The 23,143-nt window shown below is 41.4% G+C and overlaps 1 protein-coding gene across 1 annotated transcript; it reads left to right on the forward strand.

Moving 5' to 3' along the window:
• The first annotated feature begins 13,078 nt into the window (after window positions 1-13,078).
• On the forward strand, window positions 13,079-18,897 carry LOC105829275 (histone H5). Its single transcript, XM_012667995.3, has 2 exons — window positions 13,079-17,780; window positions 17,909-18,897. The coding sequence occupies exons 1-2, from the start codon at window positions 17,643-17,645 to the stop codon at window positions 18,476-18,478; spliced, it is 708 nt and encodes a 235-aa protein (XP_012523449.1). The 5' UTR covers window positions 13,079-17,642; the 3' UTR covers window positions 18,479-18,897.
• The last annotated feature ends 4,246 nt before the right edge of the window (window positions 18,898-23,143 follow it).

The raw sequence follows: 23,143 nt of genomic DNA on the forward strand, positions 1-23,143 counted from the left end.
GCTATACGTTTAAAGGCACAGCGGCGCGTCGTGAAAATTACGCGCGTTGTCTTGCCAAAGGAATGCCAATGGAGGCGTATTAGGCGAAGCTGCTTCAGTGCAACGCCGTCGCGGAATGCACGAGGAGCATGAACATTCTAAGGTGAAACGAGAACATAACGAGCCAGGACCGAAAGGGAAAGTGGTACTTAGGGTGCGGTAAAGGGTAAAGGGAAGAGGCGTACGCTTATATTTAGCGAACGGACTAGCCGAAGGGAGGAGAGAGGGGCCTGGAACATAATCCTTACAACACTTGCATTGTTCGCGTGGAGTATAACTTATGAGTTATGACGTTTCCCTCGCGAGCGCGTTACTCATCTTTCCCGCGTCTGTTCGCCTAAATAAAGTAGTCAAATGAAACGAGTTTCGTGTCGTACATTGTCTCGCGACAAGTCGCGTTAGCGAGCGAGCGGCTAATAAGCAGGACGTGGCTAAATAGCCAAAATTGTGACAAGCTGGATGATGAGTGAGTCATACACGCGGTGCTACGTTGTCCGACAACAAAGTGTCAAGTAATATGTAATTCTGTCGCGTACACGCACGTGTACGTGCAAGATGCGCGAAACAGCTCGCGAAACATCGTATTGCAAATCCACCGAGATTCACGAGAAATTCTCGACGGCCGGCGAACGGACGTTTGCGACGATGCTGCCGACGACGGTGAAATCGTCGGCGCATCTGGCAATATAATTGTCCACCGTAACGATACGATAAAACATCGACGATGTTTACGGCGCCGTGTGCGTCACGTACGCACGTGTCCCTCAGAAACGTTTGAGCCTCGTGCCCGACAAATGTAACGTTTTCATATAAATTTGCGCAGTACCGCCGTCATACATGCTGGCACTGAGAGAATAAACTCGGTGACATCTCAGCATCTCGTAAATTACAAGGTAAAAAGCCCGAATTGTACAATGCGTTTGATATTTTCTGAATTAATGTGTTCTCTTTTTAGGTATTTGAGCAAAGTATGACTGTACATTTTTTGTTAATATATACATATATATGCATGATTATAAATATAGAATTTAAAAAATAGTTCTTAAAATAATTTTAAAAACTTGTCAAAATATTTAATAGCATTTTATGTTTTTGTTGTATTTTCTAATTATTCCGCTTCCATGTTTTAATATATGAAAATACATGAAGTTGTATGTTCGAACTGTTCTAATCATTCAGTTTAATCTGACTTGTAATCTATCAATCATGTACTTCATTAATTGCGGAATGTCACAATTAAGCATCATGATACTGTCAGTTGCTGTCCGCAAAAGCAAAGTAGCAAAGAAAGGTGAAAGAGAGAGATAATTTTTTATCATATTGTCTGTCAAAAGGAATGTTAGTAGTGGCAAAGAAAGTAATAATAATAACGATAGATAATATAGCTTGACTCTGCACAAGATTGCTAAATAACAAATGAATCATTATCGTCTTCCTTCATTTCATGATAAATATCTCTCTCTCTCTTTTTCTTCCTGTTTTTTCTTTGTTTGTTCTCGCCATTGATCTCCGTTTCGTCTTTCGCTTTCACGTGTGTAACACGTTTCAAGTGGGTGGCCTCAGATTGAGCGAACAATAGTACACATGTACACATCATGCCAAACTGTCGTGTTACCACGAACGAAACAGCGAAATGCGGCCCGACACTCCCACTACCTCCTATTCGTTGTAACCAAAGATTATTATTCGCGATTAATCCAATCGAAGTGTGTCCCTCTTATGGATTATTGAATGTCTGATATTATATAGTCAATAATATTTTTTTCTTGTTATTTTTTAAAGTAGCGATTTGTATCAAAGAATCTACAAGTTATCTACAAATTATATAGAGAACTTATTAAAATCATACATTTTATACTTCAACTTTTGTTAAGTTTATCATAAAATCACGCGAGCTCTCAAACAATGTTCTGCAAGTATTAGACAAGTCAGATTGTCATGTCGCATTTGAGAAAACAACAAAGTCTGTCTCTCTGTTGCCTCGTACACATGTTCCTCTCTAATTCATATTTGTCTTTTAGGAAGAAATTGTTTCGAACATTCTTCATATTTTCATTATAATACAATATAATATCAAAAAAAATATATTTCTTAAAAATTAACTATTAAAAATTATTCCTAAACATCTTTATTTTGAAAAATTATCTCACTTTTATAAGTTTGAGATAAGCTTTATCTCAAACAAGGCTAATGTTAGAGATAATACGAAATTAATCGATAATAATTAATCCTTTTTCGCACTTCTATGATGCGCCTGCATTGATAATCATTATCTATAATCGTCTTTAGCACTTTTACAAACATCGTGATTGAGACTATGATGAGAATATAATAAATCGTGAACCAGGCGCATAAGATTTTTCCGAATATTAATTCAAAAAGTTGCAGATTATTCTATCTCGCAAGATAAATCTCGCGCACATTGTTCGTTCCCTACGATAATTTTCGAAATCATCGTTTTTCAATCAATTTCTCTTACGACGCACAGTAAAGACGCATCGATGCGATAGACTTATCGTATACCTATCTCGTCGTGGACGCCGACGATCCGCATTTTGATTAGACGGACCTTCGGGGTCACCGATTAACGATATCGCGTTTTGACGCTAACGAACATACGGCAATCAAAATTCCCATCATCAGCTGCAGAGCGGAATTTATGCATCCATGTGGCATCTATCAAAGTCTCAGAGCGGAGGCACAGCTGTACTAAGGTCATCGTGCAATGTGATGCCGCATGCGTATTCTTGTGAGACACCACGACGCCAGCAGAATGCAAATGCAGCAGACCTTAGACGACGAAGACGACGAAGACGACGAAGACGACAAAGACGACAAAGACAACGACGATAACGACGACGACGACGAGGACTACGTCGACGCCTCGTCCGCGGCGACAGCGCCTGACGTAGAATATGCGAGGAGCCGAAGAACTCTCGTGCTCGGTTATGTAACCGCGCATGAAACTAATATATCAGAGTTGTCCGGTGTTTGTGGCAAACTTAGACCGCGCGTCTCGAGCCAAAGCGTTCTCTCTCTTTCTCTCTTTCTGAGCATTTTAGTTTCGGTAGAGCAAATGTTTAATCAGACAACAGTTCGATATTTCGGCAATGCTTATTGTAAGATATATCCCATGTCCACGCAAATTTCTAACACATCTATACTTATTCTTCAATTTTTTAGTGAATTGATCGTATATTATAGAATCAAGCTTCTTGGAAGAGAGCACAGCATGATGAATAGATTTCTAAAAGTCGAAACAATAGGTGGAAAAATAGCATATTGTAAATATAAAACATTTATATTTTGCATCTTCATTTTTTTATTAAAATCATTACTAATTTAATAGTTCTTTATTAATTAGATTCACAATCTTATTTAAATAGACCGACGCGTAGAATGATTGTCAAAGATAATAAAGAAAATGAGACATCAATTAACAAGTCCTCTTTCCGGCGATTTTGGCAAGAGTTCTCTGGAGGAAGAACTTTTTCGCCAGTCTACGAGAAACCGAGAGACGAAAAAGAGCGAGCATCTGTTGCTCCCAAAAAACCCCGAGCCTTCCAGACATAGCTCTCTTCTGCTTATGTGCATGCATCATTTCTACCGTTTCTGTATTTTTTCGTTCTTTCCGTTTGCCAGCCTACATTGTTTGCACAAACGGGAATAAGATGTTTAGTCTCTAATGAAGCGGCGGATTCGTGGGATAATATGAAATTAAAAAAGAAAACCAGAGACAGAGAGAATAAAATAAAATAGGAAATGGGTACATTGTAGCTTAGACGAATTATTTACGCCATATAATGAAGATAATGAGATATATTTTTCATTGAAAATCTAACTTCAGAATAAATATTAAATTTTCTCATCTCTTAACGTTAAAATTACTTTTTAGCATTTATTATGGCATTTAGTGCGAAAAATTTAGTTTATAAAATAGAAAGAACAAATATACTGAAAATTAACTGAATTGAGAGAATATTATGTGTGTTCAAACGACCGTTAAGATTTAACCCGTCTAAATCTCAAGATAGAAAGAAAACTCAATGCAGGTCCTTATTACGTCACAACCTAAGAACGTGCACCACGAATAATGTTAGCCACTAAGCTCCATTATATTGCGGACTATGTAGCAGCCTGACATTATATAATTCAATATTATGTGTCCGCGAGACGTTTGCGAACGGGCAATACGTGCCATAACGTCTCGCGTGACAACTTCCGCGCGTATATTACGAACGGCGAGCCGCTTTAGTCTGCTATTATAATTGTGCCGACGAATTCACGGAGAGAAAAAGCACACTGTCGTCGACGGGCGAGTCTGGGCTGTCCCTTCTTGATTTCAGGGTGCGCCCCGATGATGTCGCCGATGCGTATAGCAGTCGTAACGCCGCGACGCCTTGTACCCACGGACTCGAGGCACGCATATCAGTCCCATTGTCAACGGGACGCACGCGTGACACAAGCGCGTGACATATTACGCGCATAAGATTTAACACGGCGACACCTACATGGCAGATAGGTTAGACGATACAATTGTTGTAGGTGGTCACGAGCCACATTTCCGGTTCGCGACTGCTTTGTCGTAAAACTTAAATAAACGACGAGCAAAGGAAATGATAGATTTAGAATTAAGAACGAAAGTAGAGCCAAAGATTATAGATCGTACTGTAGGTATTAAGGTCATTCTTATTACCTCGATTATTAGATGACAAATTCTAGTAATTATTTATGGAATCGTTTGTTTAGTAATTTGCTGTTATGTAGTGGCGCTAATACGCCAACATATCTAACGCAATAGTCCTGACATTACATGTTCGGAATGTGTGTTTGTAACTGAAAATGAGAAAGCAACAGAGGTGTAGAATATGTAACGCATATGTAAAAGTACATATCCTATGAGATGTATGCATAATATAAAATTCATACGAAATCTATGCCGCAAGATATAAACATATTGTTCGTTTAGCAAAGGGAAAGAATTAGCGTTACAATAACGGTATTTAGTGTAATTAGTGGCTCATCAGCACAATAATATATCAGTTCGTTGCAGCTAACGCAATGCGGCACAAAGTGTCCGTTAAGCGACGTAAGGAAAGAGAGGGTGAGCGTTTTTAGGCAAAACAGTAAATTATGCAGAATGTTTCGTTTAAATGACGGAATCGCGTTACGTCGCGGTTAAATTTAGGCTAATCAGCAGAATTATAGATAAGAATAACATCTGCAAATTGGACGTGTTCACCGTACTGCCTTTCTTTTTATAATGCTACCACTTTGTCAGGTTCGCGCGGATATATTGCGAGCGACATTTAAAATCCGATTTGCCGAGTAAAAAATAAGGTCGGACATTAACTTGGAAGTCAAGCGTCGTTTATAATCCCTAAATAGTTCCGACAATTTTCTTCATACCAATTCAGGTTAATCGCCGACAAAAATAAACGATGTTAAATAAAATAGAATTTATGTTTTTAAGTAGTCACGGATCATCAACGATCATCATGATGGAGCAATGATCTCGCGTATAAAGCCTGTCAATCTCTATATTGAAAAAAAATCGAATCACGGAACCTGTTTCAAGCAAGGCTCACATAATGTGATTGGAAAAATATTCCAACAATATACAATCGCTGTAGATAAATGGAAGTTGACCGTGTAATACAAAGATCAAATACGTTGTAATTACATGATATAAAAGAATTTATGAAACAATCGTGAATAATGAATTTATAATTTTAGCGTAATTTTTTACTTTTGTTAAATACATCAAGTTCCTTCGCGCTTAATATTACACATTAGTTCGGACATCATTTAGATGACAAACACATTAGAAAATTGTTGAAGAAGAAACAGTTGTACTATATAAAACGCATAAAAGTAAAACAGGTTGGGTATCATTTAATTTAATTGGTAGAAATTATCATTAAAAATATAAGTTTAAAAATAAAATTTGTCTATCTCTATATATTACATTATTAATTGAGTAAACTAAATTTATTTTACGGTAATTTAATGACCATAATTATATCATCAAAGTATTTTTGATAAAATATCACAAAATAAGGATATATCCTCTCATTTCCGAATGTATTTCTATTTATAATAAGCTGCGACATTTTTTGCAACAGAAAATTATGTTTCTCTGTTGTAAAATCTAGAATTAAAGATAAAATAAGACATAAATATTCGTAATTATTTCTTGCTTTGAAATTCTTCCGATAATGCCGCTTCCATTTCAAATACATTAGAATGCTAACTGCAGAGAATTTATTGTACAGTAAATTTAAAGTTATTGACGTTTTTATTAGCATTTAAATGCGTCCGCTAATCGCAAACTATTTTATTATTTTAATTATTATTTATTCTTAATTATCTTAAATTAGCTAAATAATTTTCCCATTTACAGTCATTGTGTGTTTTATAATTAAAAAAAATTTTTTTTTTCAGTTTTAAGAGTGAATGGTGACAGAATGACGAAGGGGCTTTTTCTAACCGCAATAAATCATTTCTGTATGTATTAAGTGGTTTGACTTCACGCAACATTGGTGACAAATTCTTCCACTTCTTAATCGGCCTCACATTTTATTTCGACTCGCATACTCGTTTTGTCAACCAAGTTGCGCGCTCATGGTAGCATAAAGAACTTGAAAAAAATCACTTGTCAAACATTGATTTTTGGCACGATATAAACACAATTTATGCGGCGTGCCGCGCCTTGATGTATCACATGTTGCAAACCGGCCTGATCCCTATCCTTTCATTCGTTTTCAAGCGTTTGATTTATGACCGTCTCTTATGTGTACTCATAAACGTTATATTGGTTTGCCGCGGCAGCGGGAACCTGCGTTTGCGTCTTCGGGAACCAATTAACGCTGTTGATCAGATGAGCTATTAAAAAAGAAATGCAAATGACACGAACAAAACGTATGCCGAGGTTATCTTTCTGACTTTTCTGTCGCGTAATATACAAAATTGCAAAAGAGAAAAATGTCTGCAATCAAAATAAGTTGCAAAGAAGATCAAATAATTTTCTACAAGTTTGATCACTTGCAAACTTCTTCGCAAGTCTTCAAACTGCAAGTATAAAATAGAAACCACGATTTTTTATTTACGCGAATCTGTGACCGTATGTGGATGAAGCGATGAACGAGACGTTGTATTTGTGTCTTTTATATCCCCATCCGAGACGGAGTTTAGATGGGGACAGACTCTGTCTGTTGGCACTTTTTACTAGCACCTAGACACTGGTGGCTCAAGCGAGGGCGTGCTGACGTGAGACGCCATGACGCTGAGTGCGTTCCAAAAATACGACGGCACTTTGGCACAGTGTTCTGCGCCCACAGTGATTCTAGCGGTTGTTTACATCGATAAAGAAGCTGTTGCGAGTATCATTCCGCACCATTAGCGATCCCTTAGGTTGTTCGTAACTCTGCTAGGATCTTCGAAGTCACTTTACTGTCTTCGGTGCTTTTAATCAAAAACATTGTGTCATTTTTGCACCTCGCTAAGGATAAAACAAAATCCGTAGCTTGGAAAATTGATACTTCTCATCTCTTATCAGTTACCGATGGCGCGATGTTGCGTTTAAATGAATAAATAAATTTGCAAATTAGCGTTTCTCTTAGATAAAATTGTACAGAATTAAAAAAAAAATATTTAATGTGTAGAATATAGTAAAATTATACATTTAATGTGTAAAATTATATGTTTTGAAAGCTACACTCCAAGATGTGAATTTGCATACACATATCCATTGTGATATTTTATGCGTTGCTGCGATGCATCATTTAATACATATTAATTGTAACTTAGCGCCACAATTCTTCAACAGAAATTATTATCTCCACCTCATCTCTGCGAATATTTATGTAAGCGCACCTGACATCAGTATTAATGATATCGCCTTTGTTAGTCGGAGGATACCACCGCGTTGATTTATCGCGATTTTCGAGACAATTTGGTAAGATCGTTTTCCCCGTGGACGCGCGCGCAAGCCACGAGGCACCTCTCGACCATTCGCACCGGCTATTATTGTCACCGGGCGTCACGATACGAGGGCGACGACGAGCCGGTCTCGCGCGGAAGAGACACGCGCGAGTACATTCATCCGCGTTCACAGACCGCCATGCGGACCTCAGCCCGTTCAGAGCGGCGCGGTTTCCACCATGGCCCACGATTCATAGTCCCGCGGGTGTTACCATTAATGAGAGTTCCTCCTTGCGGCAACTGGCCACTGTTATTATAGCTGCTCATAACAGTCAAGCATTGCGCAGGCCAGTCGCGTTGGCAGCCGCCGTCTACCGTCTGCACGACTGTGAAGCATTGAGCGTCTATTTTCACACGCGCCTCGCGTCGCGAACAGCCTCGCTTCTTGTTGCACGATTTCGAATGAATGTCCAGCGGTGTGGACCACCCCCTGGTCAATTAAAGTCGACGAGCCGGAAAGATTTCAGGCTGGAGGCTGTGGCGTGGTTGGAACGTAGTCAATCGCGGTGTTGAAAAACGGATGATAAAAAAAGAGAATCGAAAGCGTGCGAAATGATGGAATATTTGAATATCTCAATTATTCATCATCACAAACACGTAAAAAACGAATGGAATGTGTGAAATCGCGAAAAAAATTGCAGAGAAATTCAGAATACTTGACACTTAATTCCTGTTCCCGTGTGCGCAATTAAAATTAATAATACAAAAATTAATAAAAACGTGAGGCGGCCGTAAGAAATCGACTTCTCTTTCTCTTTCTCACGTGTCGTCAATTCGTCATGAGCTCCCGGGAGACGTTTTCCACAAGCCACTTTGGCGCTCTCGACGCGACGGAGAGGACACGCTTCTCCGGTAGCCCTTAAGAGTAGAGTCGGTCATAACGTCGTCATAAATGTCATTAACTGATCGCGAGGGTTTACGGACCTGAAAGCCGGTTGTCATCTCTTAACGCGGCGGATCTTCCTCGCCGACGGCGAGGTAGTACACAGCTACGTCAACCACACCGCTGATAATTATTCCCCTTAAGCACATCGATTATCATTTCACTAACCGACACCGGCGCTCGACCGCATATTCTAATTTTCTTCGAAGCGAAGGAACGGCGCGTCAAATTAAAGTGATTTTAAATCTTTATTACATCCCAAGCGTCGCTTAATTTTCTTACGCAAAATGTAATACTTTTGTCTTATTAATAAAGAAAGAATACTCATAATCATACATATATTTTGTAACGTTCAAGATAATAAAATTTAGATTTTAATTTCATATTTTTCGCCCGTGAAATTTAACAAGATGCATGTATATTTTCCTTTCCTGTGTCAAGTGTATATTTTCAGATTTGTACGTAATATAAAAAAATATATTTTTCTCCACACGTGACTCTCTCTCTCTCTCTCTCTCTCTGGTGGTGTAAATATCGCGACACGTCCAGGAAAAAGCAAATTAATCTTGGCTTCCAAAACATTCGCACGTAAAACAGAGAATCAAGAGAGCGAAAGACACCGGCAGTGGTGAGCGGGTGTTGGAAACAGTACAAAAAGAGAAATCCAGCCAGACAGTGGAGGGCGTGGGAGATACATTTATACACTCGCATCTGTGGGCTTAGAATCGCATGATTTAGTGACTACGGAAGGAGAATCGCCGCGTCCGTTTTAAGTGGCTCTTCAGTCGCCCTCGTTTGCGAGAAATGGCGTTTCGCCGAGTTAAAGCGTCCCATCGATCATAAGCAAAATGGATTGCAAGATTATCGGACAGCCGGTCAAGTACTTTTGACCTTATCCGTGATTTAACCCCACGAGACTTGTTGAAACGTTCATAAGTTCCATCTCCGAGATGGAAAATAATTTTATAGAAAAACAAAATTACATTTGCATTGAATATTATGCAGAATCACTTATCGTTTTTCATCTTTTCTATCTTATTTTTAATCTGATTCGATTCAGATCTGTTTATACTATCAAATAAACTGGAAAATGAAAATTTGACTTTTAATTATATGTATAAAATCTTGCACATTTCACATAAATTTTGACAATATTAATTTTTAACTAATCACAGAGATTAAATCAATGTTCAATGACATGTGTGTTGCGTTCGCTCGGAATGGGATCCTGTTCTAACTTACCGAGTTCCATTATTTCCTCGTGCATTGTATCGCAGAGATTCCATTAATGTAACAAATGTCTGCGTGTATAATCCGCCAAGAAGGAATCGCGTACGTTAACGTGCGCTTCGTGCCACATTTCTCAGCTCCGATGCATCGTCTCTTTAAGCTCGGAGTGTCTAGTTCGATTGTTTCGTCTGCACGATACAGATCTTTTGCATTTGCCACATGTCAAATTTACGTGCCTGTTTACATCCCACCGAATCATCTCAAATATGACAAATGCGATAACGCATGTATAGGAATATTAGATATCATAAATGTATATACCCAAAATAGAAATATTTTTGTACACTTTGATATTTTATAAAATCAATTGTTACGTATCCTAAGATAATTCTTTGCTCTTCATATTAAAAAAATAATTTATCTAATTCTATCTAAATTCTAATGAGTAAAAAAAATAAATTAACAACTCTGTTATTTTAAAGATTGCTATCTTTTCCTTTAAAATTAATTATATATTATTAGCAGCTGTTGATATTTTTTCTAGAATAGTCTTATCCAACTCGTCGTACACATGAACAACTTTAAGGAGCTTAACTAATATGCCTTAAAATTATGTCGATATTTTTGACGTTCGATAGTCTATTCAATTTCCTACGTCACCGAGGGCTGCATGCAAATACACTAAATTTAGATCGCTATCGTTGGTACGTTGGACAATCCGTTCTGCATTGTCGGCAACGACAACGATGTTTTTCCGTATTATTAATTATCTTCAGACCGCGGGCGATTTGTAAGCGCGCGACTAATTGGAGACGATCGGCGCCGTCGAGCAACGAATTCCGACGATGATGACTAGACTACGAACGTAGATTTCGACTGAGATCACGAACGCTTTGCTCGCATTGCAGAATAGCGCGGGATGTTAGACACGAGGGAGCACGTCCGACACAAGCGAGCGTCGCAAATAGCCGAAATAGCTAGCACGCATCCGAGAAAGTCATGATCCGTGAAATATGTCGTTACATTGTCGAAGATACCTTTACGACTTTTCGGGCTTTCAGGATTCCAATGTCGTCTTCGTGTCGGGTCCGGTTAAGCCACTTTTACGGTAATGCGGTTGGAATATACGCGAGTGTAATATAGCTACCTACTTGGATGCATCGCATTTTTAAATCATCGCTTTGCGTTGTGTAAATTTCAACATATTTTAAATCGAAATTCATCAACGAGTTAAACTGCCGTTGTTTTTGACTGCAGTCGATTATAAATATTAAAGTTAAACAAACTGCTAGATGCTCCGTTAATTTTAACTTTCGCTAAAAATAATTTTTATAAATACACGCAAAATTAAATCAATAGAGAATAAAATAAAGAAATTGTAAGGCAACTCTGACAAAATTGAACGCGTTAACACGTAACGAAATCCTCTATCATGTTTCCTACACGTAATAATGTGTGAACGTGACAGCTCGAGATAATATTTCCGACGATCTCTGGCCAGACGGAACATTTCAGGAATCGGTAACGCCTAACCAGGCGCGAGTCGCTCAACCTCGTTATTACATCTCGCTGAATTCCTTTCCGCGTTCAGAGAACGTCTCTCGTCTCTCTTTCTCCCTTTCTCGCTCGGGAACGTTGCCTATCCGCTACTCGAAGCACGGTGTTCGTAAATCTTTCGCCGTAGTTACAGCCGCCGGGCATTACGTTGATGCACTATTTATAAACACGTGACATCGAGACGAGTGGTAGGTGCGGGTGGGCCAAGAAAACCTACGTCGCTACCGCAGTCGAGTAGTTTCGTGTTCTCGCCTCTTCTAGTCCACCTGCTCTCGTGTAATCAAATGTTCTCGCAGCCTCCGCCTTCCCATTCCTTTTTCCTCTCGTGCACACTCGATTTCTTACTAAATTCCCAACGTGAACGAACATTTTTCAATCGCTTTTAATATCTTTTATCGCAAAAATTAATCGGTCAACTATGCTAATTGCAAGTAATTTTTTTATAGGATAATATAAATTATACTCGCGGAAAAAATCAATGCTCGAACAAACAAATTTGACGCAATAAAAATTACATTCAAGAGAAAATACTGCAATTAAAAATGTTACACATATACATAATATAATAAGCAATAGAAATTTAAATAGATTTTTTAAAGCTTGCCAATAATTATTGCAAATAGTTCACATCAGCGAACAATTCTTTTCAATTAATCTACATTTAGTACGGTAGTCCTCTGCTATGACAATCTCTCGGACAATTTCATAGTTACAACATTTATCACAGCTGTCTCTCTGCGATGCGTTTCGCCCTGATTAAAGCGACGTGAAAAAAAATTCGTACTATATTTATTATGTGTTACGCGTTGCTTTCGAGTCGACCGGCTTGTCGCTCGAACTATAGCCTTTCGATACGCAAAAATCATACGGTCGTAATTATCTTAAAGCTACCGCGGTGCAATGGTGCCCACACCGTGTAGATCATATTTCTTGTCGGCTTCTACCTTTCTTCGGTGTGCGCTCGCGAGGAGTAAGACGTTCGAGAGCCGTGAGTGCATTAATCTCCAGCGACGGTTGCGTTAATATAATCGTTTAATATGTCCGGTTTATTAACTGCGCCTGTTCTTATTGGCCCGTTAATTCACCCTTCTGCCATGAACCCATCGCAAACCGAAAATCCGGCACGCGAGAATGAGCGAGTGGACGGAAGAGAAAAAAAAAAGAAGGAAAGGAAGAGAGAGATCATTTCGACTGACCTGCCGTTTCTTCGCGTGCAATGCGATGCATCCAACTCAGCACGCCGGAGCATCAAGGGATTCCGATGATGAAAGACAAATCAGATTCATTACATCAAAATTATTTATGCACAGAGAGAAAGATTTTCTTTAAATTTAATAAACCGTTTCGTTCGACTATTCCAAAGCATTTATTTCTTTGTTCCTAATAAATTTTATTAAATCTAAAGAAATCTTTCTCTCTGCGTGAAAGACTAAAAGAAACGAGACTCGAGCTTTCACGACAATTATAAACATTATAATTCTTGCTACGATATTTAGGATAACACCACCACCCAGGATGCATAAAATGCACAACATAAAAAACTAGTCAAACACTTATGATAATCGAGTTAAGATCTTGTTCTGTGGAAGAAAAAACAATGCTTTCATTGAATTATATTACTACAAAAAATAGGTCACATCCGACAAGTACGAAAAATTATGTCGCTAATGAGTATCTGCGGATAACACTTTCTAAAGCGTAAAGCTGCACGAGCGGAAAGATTAAATCTCCGCGCGATAATAATTAAAACCTGATTGCCACACCGTCGCGCTGATAGATGCTCGCGAGCGGGACAAATTATGATAATAAAATTGTCAACGCGTCTCGATCTCTCCGTTCCGAGAAACACCAATTATTTATTACGCTCGTAATATTCATGCGCGAGATTGTACTACCGTACGTCGCGAGCAAGCACTCGATGATTGGTCGATCAAATAATTTGTATATTGCGCCACGGGGGAAAACGCTAATGTGACGCGCACCCAGCGCGGCCGATAATTAATCCAAAATGGCGATTCGCGGTGGGGAAAAAAACGCGTTTACGATGGATAATGAACCGCGTCGGGCGCCGCCGGTCAAGTATGCAAAGCGAATAACACGTTCGACTTATGCGCGACTGTCGGTTGCGGAAGGCAGAAAGGTGCCCGAACGGCCAATCGCAATCATCGCGGTGTACGGTACACAATATGCCGATCGACACGTCGATTGGTCGACCGTACGACTCCGGTGTCGCGAGGGTTGTGTCTTTCCACATACGGACTCTGCTGTTATTTAATAAGCGTCCTCCGGGTATATTTCGAAGCGCAATCGAGCCGTGTCCTCGAACCGCGAAACCTCTAAGATTGTTGTCGCAGCCTTAGGTCTTTTGATCTCTACAGGTAGCAATTAACCCTATGGTTAAGCTTAAAAAAAAATTAATGGAATTTCTACACAGGATGTATTAAAAGTGTCTTTCAACTTTAACGACAGATAAAGGATAAAAAGTCAGCCTCGACTTTTCCTTAATTGAAATGTCAACGTGGACATTTTGGCCTACGCACGCATACGCACAATATTAGTTTAAAGTTATTAAAAATTTTAAGGCTTTTCAAAGTTATTCTTTTTTCTTTCAAATTAACGACAAACCTTAATATTTTTCGAATTATAAATTGCGAGCGATTGAGAAACTAATTTATGAATTATCTTATTAGAATCTTACTATTAACTCTTTGATGTGAAGTCGATAAATATAAATAAGACCAGAATTATGATGGACTAAAATCGGGCACTTTATAGTTCGGTGAGAATTCGGAGTCTCGTAATAGACCGTTGCGATCGTAAAAGGTCTGCGATCGGCAGAACCAGCCTGCTCTTCTTGCGAGCGGTGCCGCGTTCCTCTCGCAACGCCCTAACGACTTCCCGAGCAACAAGAAGTAGACCACGTCGAATAAAATCGCGGACGCGCGCGTACGCGCTCCGGGAAGCCCCGGCATTGTCTTAGGAGAGAAAAGTACGGCTGGCGAAGTCACGGTGATTAGACGCCGCGAGGTGTGAAGGATCGGGATCGATGGATTCCTGGAAAGACTCGAGCGTAGGTGTAAAAATGCCCTCGGTGGGTAATCGTCACGCTCGGTCCGCCACATTCTGTCCGGCCGGACGTCCCGCGGCGAGGGAGAGGTGATGGCTCTCACCCACACACACGTATACATACGTACGTACGTAACGATGATAACGTGGTAAAGCGTGAACCGTCGGCGTCAGGAGCCGGCGAGGACCGCGTCGCTCGTCTCGTTCTCCCGCGGCGCGGCGGCGTTAGGAACAGCACGTTCCGTCGTGGGAGCGGCGAATTCCGCTCGCAATTATCCGACGACGCGCGACATTTGTTAGGGTCCTGTCGCCCGGTCGGAGTCCCGACGACGGCCTCTCGACGGGCCGGACAACCAAGTCTTGGGGCACGGAGCGCGCGCGCGCGCGCGCGCGGGGTCCCTCGAGTCGACGTTACGAAGTCACGTTCCTCGAGTTCCTCGAGGATCGGGGTTTTGCCGGGGTTCCGCTTCACGACGCGAGAAGTCGGCGAGAAGCAATACCCCGCGACGATACAACGCGCCGAGAGATCCGAGTTGCTGGCTACACTGGGATCGAGAATTGGAACTGACGTAATCACGGAACAAAGTTTCGCCTCTCGAAAGGCAACTCGGATGCAAATTCAATCTTACGACGTGGGTAACAAAACGCAATTGGCGACGGAGCGGAGAGCCACCGCCTTTGCCGTCGCGAATGATATATCGTGGATTTACGCGCTCGGCACGTCGATTGAATTTAATTACGGAAATACACGCGGCACACTCACGATCGTTCTAACGCGCGCGTCGCGCCGTGTCGCGGTGAAGAAATACTGCGGATAGGAGCGAGGACATCTAAGCGTGCCGTGTCGTCGTCGTGCGATCGATGAATAATAAAACACCCGAACGAATGCCGGAGGGGCCGCCGGATGCCGCCGACTTGTCGTGCCCTCCCGCTCTCAATGCGACGTTGATAAATAATTATTGGGCTATAGACGTGGGCATTTACAAGCAGGTGCGCATTCGAAGAAAGGCGGCGGCATTTCGCGACACCTGGTGCTGATTACCGTCGGGCGAAATCGTCGGCGCGAGCGAGCGCGCAGCGACTTAAGCGGCTGGCTAAATTGCCGCGTTATTCCTGTAAACCGCGGCTATCCCCACGACTGTCCAATTACCGGACGAGATGGCGAGTCCTATCTCTGTCTCTCTCTCTCTCGCGCTCAGGCGATACACGCGTTCCGCGCGCGCGGCGACTCGGGATCGCGGCTTTTTTTCCGCCGACGACGGCGTGCACCGTTAAGGACGGATAATGAGACGAGTCGCGCGAGACGAGAAACCCTTCGCGCGCGCGCGCGCGCGTCATCGCATTACCGCAAGCTACCGGCGCACGCGGTAGCGCAATTTCAACATACAAAACCCGGGGTGAAGCCCGACGGTGATGACCCCGAACCTCCATTAGATTTATGCATAGTCGCAACGTTGCGCTCCAATCGCGCGATTCCAAGGGGGTGCTGCAGCCCAAGGCGCGCTTGCATTCAGCGAGCGAGCCACGCGATTCCGCGCTCCTCCTTATCTTGAGCGACCGTTTTGTTGTTATTAATGTTATCTTACGTTACGTTCATCCGCGATGATAGATGCTCGCGAAAGTGGGGATTACAAATAAACGGCCGGCGTCGATCGGAGAGTCGCGTGCGGATCATCGCGGTAGGACACACATCGCCGATAATTGATCGAGTCGCTTATTTTTCTTAATTATGCGTGCCGGGATGTTACGAGTGTTAAAACGAGCGTATTAATTAAGGCGCTTTGAATAGGAGTGGTGGGATCCCGGTTACGTGACACGCGATATTTACTCGGCCGGTGGTACTTACCTGCATCGCCGATGCACGCACGGCGACGGAGCTAATTATACGGGAAATGTAAAAAAGGATACCGCGCGCCCGAGGAATATGAAATGAGCGATGAACAGCAAGAAACGAGGCTATTCAATGATCAACATCGACAAGTTGCATAACTTATCGTACGAAACTTCTTATCTCTTGTTATTACGTTTTTTTTCTAAATTATTGATTGAATTTATTTTGAATTCTTTCAATGCGCTTTAATAATACATCTTGTTATCATTAACATAACTGGATTATTTAACGTGAGAATTGGTATATTATCGTAATTTCGTGTCGATGAAATTAAAGAAATTTGAGAAGAGAAGTAAAAATAAGAAATATATGCCTTTTAATACGTCTGAATACTAATATCCACTTTTCTTATGCTAATATTAATCTCCCTAAACATGTAATTTATGGTTGAAATTATTTCCACAACGTCATAATCGATTGTGATTTGAATAAAATTACGGCGTCATTTGGAGATCTTCACTTTTTGAGCGATCCGAATCTAGATTCCGTGGCGTCTTCCTAGCAACGCGCGCCGAACAAAATAACGCATCAATAACAACAACTCAGTTATCTCCGGACAGGCTATCGACGAGCAACACATTCCATCCTCTCTTCCCAAAATCATATTTGGCATCTTGATAAAACCGATTTTTATCGGTTATTAAATCTTCTTAAGTGATTATTTAAGCGCGCCGGCTTAAATGTGCCGTCTCCAAGTGTACGGGTTCACCGAGTCTTAAGTTATCTTAGCGTCGTCGTACATTTCAAGAAGTCGCCGCAAAGGAGTCACCGCCACCAATACAGAATCTTCCAGATTATCACGGATTGCGCCAGATGATAAGCGGATCGCTGAGATTAGCATCGGCGACGATCTTCTTGCGACCCGCGACCTCCTCGAGCTCCTCGGATGTGGCTACTAAAATCCTGACGAGAACTGCTCATGAGACGGCACATAACGGCATTATCCATCTTGGAATATCTTGAAAGGACGGAAGAGACGAGAAAGGGTGAAGTATGACGAAGCCAAAGATGTCGGCCCTAGTGGCCTCCGCTATTCGCAATCTGCGGGAAATTCGTGGTTCCACGTCGAAAGAAATTATGAACTACATCAAATCTCAATACACGGGGTCGGATGCCAACATACAAAAGCAGGTAATAATAATTAATAATTAATAATTAACATACAAACATACTTTATAGATATTATTCATTTTCTTGCACAAAAAAGCATGTCGTTATGTATATTAGTTATGTAAAAAAATGTTTGTTTTATTTCGCAGATATTCGCAGCCTTGAAACGCGGCCTGGACTACGGTATCTTGAAGAGGGACCGTGGTTATTACAGCCTGAATACGGATCCTGAAATGATGTACAAAGCGCATACCGTGGCGCCCTTGGAGCAAGGCAGGAGGCGAAGGAGACGAAGGAGGCGACGACGTGGCCGTGGAGTATCGCGAAGGCGAAGACCAAGTCGCCGAGGCCGCAGGAGGCGAGGCAGGGCCCGGGGCAGAGGCAGAGGCAGAGGCAGGGGCAGAGGCAGGGGCAGGAGGAGGAGGAGGAGAAGCAGAAGCACAAGAAGCAGAGGAGGAAGTCCTCCGGCCGCGCCGCCTAGAACGAGGTCTCTCGCGGCCAGATGCAACAAGTGCACGTTCAGGAAACGCACGGAGGACACCTTGAGGAACTCCCCGGTGGAGAATCTCCGAAAGGACATGACTTATTTGTATAATAAGGGCACTAACCAGACGCCGTCCAGACACCACAGCCGTAGTCGGGATCGAAGTCAGACGCGGAGCCGATCGAGTAGCAGTGACAAGGAGATGATTGACGACCGAAATCGCGATCAACCGTGATACATCTGCGAAAGGATACTGCGAATCTTAATCCTTCGCAGTCGTACGTCGTCCACGTAAAATTGACATTTTGAAATTTTTATATCATTAAAAAACTTTTATTCGGGTACATCAAGAGAGAAATGTATTACACTTTCTATTATTTTGTACATTATTTTGTAAAATTCGGTTTGACTCGTAACAGGAAGCAAATTTTTATCATCTTTTAATCGAGACTGCAAAGGATTAATTGTTCGACGCGGTGGTTATCAATCACAGTGACGCGGAGATAACTCTCACGGATTTAGATTTTGTTTTATTTTTTGCGATAAATTACAACGGTCGAAATGTACGTCGACAGCGAGTCTTGTTTGTAGTCTTCGACTTTTTACAAATTTTGTGTTTCCTTTACATTGAATTATATACTGTTGTATCATCAATTACCTCTGTTTTTATTTCAATTCATAATTATTTCCTTCTCAATCGATACTATAAATTTCTGGAATTTTGGAAAACTAATTATTTCTAGATTTGAATGATGTCAAGGGACAACGACCCGTTCCTCTGCTGCGTGTTCTTCGAAAAGTAAAATCACAAATTCTCTGGTACACTCATAAGATTTTCAGGTGCGAATGTGGCTCGAGGTTCTGTTGTGGAGGTAACTCAAATAAAAGTGATTGCCTATAACTCTTGTCGCGACGGGTTCAAAGCAGGTTAGAAAGGATCAAGTAGTGATTAGCGGCATTTACTGGTCTCGAGCGAGAAAGAAGCAACGGAGACGCGGAACGAAGGAGAAAGACATCTGCCGATTCCCGGTACCGTTCAGACGGTTGTCCTGCAGGTTCGCTGATCACAATACCGCGATATAACTGCTCCCTATTCTCCGACAGGACTATCCCCCGAAGGTCGACGCGACGCTAATACCGGGGATCTATCAAGCGATACTAATGCGATTCTAACGGTGACTCTTTTTATCCTAAGATTCTCCTGTAGCCGGAGAACCGTTGCCGTTTGCCGTTCTTCCATTCAAAAGCGAAACTCTCTCTCTCTCTCTGGTGGTCCATATGCAGTAAAATTTCCATGCAAAAATATTAAAAAATACTATCTAAAATACCATCTAAAAATGGCTGGTTGTTTGCGAGTTTGTCGTCGTTCCTCACGCGATATTAGCTGCCACATGCAATGAATACATTTTTCTAAATATTTCCTTTATTACTAATTGACAGAATAAAACATTATGGTTATAATGTATCTTCATAAAATTGCGTAAACGACTGAGAGCGTATTATTTTAATGTCGCGCGAGAAAATTCGGGTAATAAGTCAGGGTAGCGGTTCTTTTTCTCTTTTTTATAATCTTCCCAATTCGTCAAGTAATAACGAGGATAGCACGGGGAATAGAAGTTACTCGCGGTCGTTGGCAGGCGTAACCATCACGATGGCCCGAACAGCGCGTTTCACGCCGCTCGTCGCCGCGTGGTTCCACCTTAAATGACGTGCCGGGACGGCCAGCAGGAAGAGGATCCGGAGAGAAAATCTCAGCGATACCATCTCCTCTTTGCGCGCGATTGCTCGTGAAACTCCGGATGCCGAGGTGTCAGTCGGTTCTCACGTGCGCCGAGATAGCGTCACCCCGGCATTAACGCGGTGATATCATTAAGGTAGATTTATGCCACCACCAGCGGCACCGTCGACTCTCCGCGGTTAGATTAGGAGCTAACCCTCAGAGGCCTACGCCCGCGGACATCTCTGACTCAACTTATATCGTAACTTACATCGGTATGTGCAAGAAGTGTGTCTGCGCGTAGTGCCCGCCGAGCACTTAGCGCTATTAGCAAAAAAAAAAAGGGAAGAAGTCAATTACTGCATATGATTTTATCCCAGAAGACGGAAATAATACAGTCTTTTTATGACATGGACAGACCTTCTCGCTTTATATTTTGATTATTTAAGTTAGGTTATTTTCACTTTTACTTAAGATTAAAAGCAGAAGCTAATCACTACATTTTTTTTTATAAAAAAATGTTTATTTTAATATTTATTTCTATAAATTTTTTTCAAGATTTGAAAAGTGGTTCTTTTCAAATTATATTAAAAGAATATTTTATTGAAACTCTGCTGACATAGAAATGTATTTTCATGCTACAAGCTAAACTCTTTACAAATTAAGTCTTTGAGATTTATAAATGTAATACTGAAAGATTAATTATAACATGAAATATCAATTACAATTACGTGATGTAATTATTAATTAACTTGACAGCCTCTATTTTTGAACGAGCGGTCATTCACATCAGAATGTTACATGTTTGCTCGCGAAAAGAGAAATCTGAGAAGAAACTGAGAGTACAATAAGAAACTGTGAGGAACGAATTATTACTCAAGATCATTGCTCTAGTTCGTGTCAACGCACGAGGAATTTAATTGCGCCGCCATCCTCACGGCTAATATGTCCGGACCACACGAGAGAGATTTTAATTCGAGCGATCCGCACCGTTGATAACTACCGGGTACTCGAATTAGGCTACGTCGACGATATGGGAGCAGCAGGTGGCGATCCTGGCATTCGATTATAATCCGAAGTGTTATTAACGATCGATCGCAATACAGCTCCTGTACTTAACTAGCGGGCAAGTGTATGCTGTATCATCTACCAGCACTCTTCTAATCGACTGTCTTACATTGTGCGAGATGGCATTGCCATTATGTGATGGACGTACGCGTATCTAATCACGCAATTTCAACCATGATACTTCCGTCCTCTTAACTTAAAGATGCTGGACAATTTCTCAAAATTCTCTCTTGAAAAATTGAAAGCGATCAACTTTCAATGTTACAAATATGTCAATTATCGCGAATAAATACAGAAATTAATTTCATGCACTTCCAGCAAAAATAAATCTTCATTTATCAAGATTTGACGTTTATTTGGAATTATAATTCTCAAGAATAGTATTATTCTCGAGTATAGCACGTACAGTGAAAAAGAAAGATCGAAAATAGCAAGTCTAATTAAGATTATAATAAGAATGGCAGTGGCGGCCGATCAATTTAAATTGTAAACGCGACCATCATCACTCCTCTCTGATGCGTAACGGGAGATTTAGCGCGTGTTCTACCGGATTTCTTTTCGCCGGCATTTTCGCCTCGGCCGTCCGGCGTTCATTACCGCGACCGTTCTAGAGCAACGCCGTATAGCCGCTTAACTGTTTTGTCCCGGCTGATGGATAGCGCGTTCGCACATTATTACCGGACACTCGGCCAGTTTTATGAGTCTAGATTGGTACACGGCTCTTTTACCCCCCGACCGGCCTGTCCGGGACCCGAGCAACGGCGGTGCTAATAGTGTGTTTACCGATAATGATCTCTCGGTGGTACGATAGTCGCGCGAGGAAAATATCGGACGCGTAAGCCCGACGTAATTTACGAGCACCTCTTACCGCTCGGGCGTCGGTTGCGAATCCGACCGGAAGTCGTAGGCGCGGCAGGTAAATTGGTCCCGCTTTTCGATCTGTATGAGAATCTGAGAGCGAGAGAACCAAAGACGGCGATGTGACCGCGAAAATGGAATACTCTGGGTTTCAGTTGGGCCGGCCAGCCGTCGTTGGTTTGCACGAAAGCGAGTTTATATTGCCCGCTTTTATGTCGTATAATTATCCATTGTGAAATTCGCTTCTCGTCCATCATGTCACACCTTTGCTGGAAAAAGTCGTAACTAGCAAAGCCACAAGTTTTGAGTTTGCGGTGTCGTGAACGTTTCCAGTGATTGATATTTCGACTGGAAACGCTGGACATAATGTTATTGCTGCAGGCTAGAAAGCGGTAGTATTACTTTTCCATTGAGTCATTTGTGTAATTTGAAGAATTCTTGTTTTCCTTTGTTTGCAATTACTGTACCAATTTCAACACATTGGAGGTGCGATATATTATTATAAAATTTTTCACGAGTTATTTATGACTTACTTACAAAATTACAAAAGTTTATAACTTAAAATAATAAAATCGTAATGCAAGCATTATAAAGATAACATTTTAATTATATTGTTTCAAATCTTATTTTTCCAATTAAACTATTTTTACTATTTGTATTAAAGAAAGTATTAGTTCTAAAAACGTTCTATTTTGTTAAGTAAGATCTTCCAGCGGTATCGATAATTATTTATCTACGATCTTTTAATTAACTCTGCTTTAATTAATCTTGAGATAAGAAGATAATCGAAATGCAAGTAGAATGCAAACCTGCGAAAGTAGAATGCGAAAGCATGACGAGTCGTAAATACAGCGGGTTAGCGGAAGAGCTTTGACGTTACACCTGCGACGTGCGTTTAATAGACACGCTATACGGATACGGTTTTTGTGGTATCTTAAGAGCAGGCTGGTTGTATCCACACCGGTCCTATCGCCTGTTGCAACGCTGTAACTCGCATTTGCATCGCTAATTAGCAGGGTCCTGCGCGGCCGATATCGACGTTGATAACATTAACCGCTCTGTTTTTCGTCGGAATCGCGCCACGAATTTTAATTATCCCCTTCGTCCGTCGATCGCTCGTATTAGTGTCTTCGATTAATTCCATCGCGATAATCTATACGCATTATGAGTAACTGTATACGTACGGCGAGACGATATTATGGCAGAACGTTTCGATATCTCTCTGGATACTTTGTCAGAGAGGATCTCTGGGCGTAT

This window comes from Monomorium pharaonis, chromosome 4 (assembly GCF_013373865.1).
Source record: "Monomorium pharaonis isolate MP-MQ-018 chromosome 4, ASM1337386v2, whole genome shotgun sequence".
Classification (NCBI taxonomy): domain Eukaryota; kingdom Metazoa; phylum Arthropoda; class Insecta; order Hymenoptera; family Formicidae; genus Monomorium; species Monomorium pharaonis.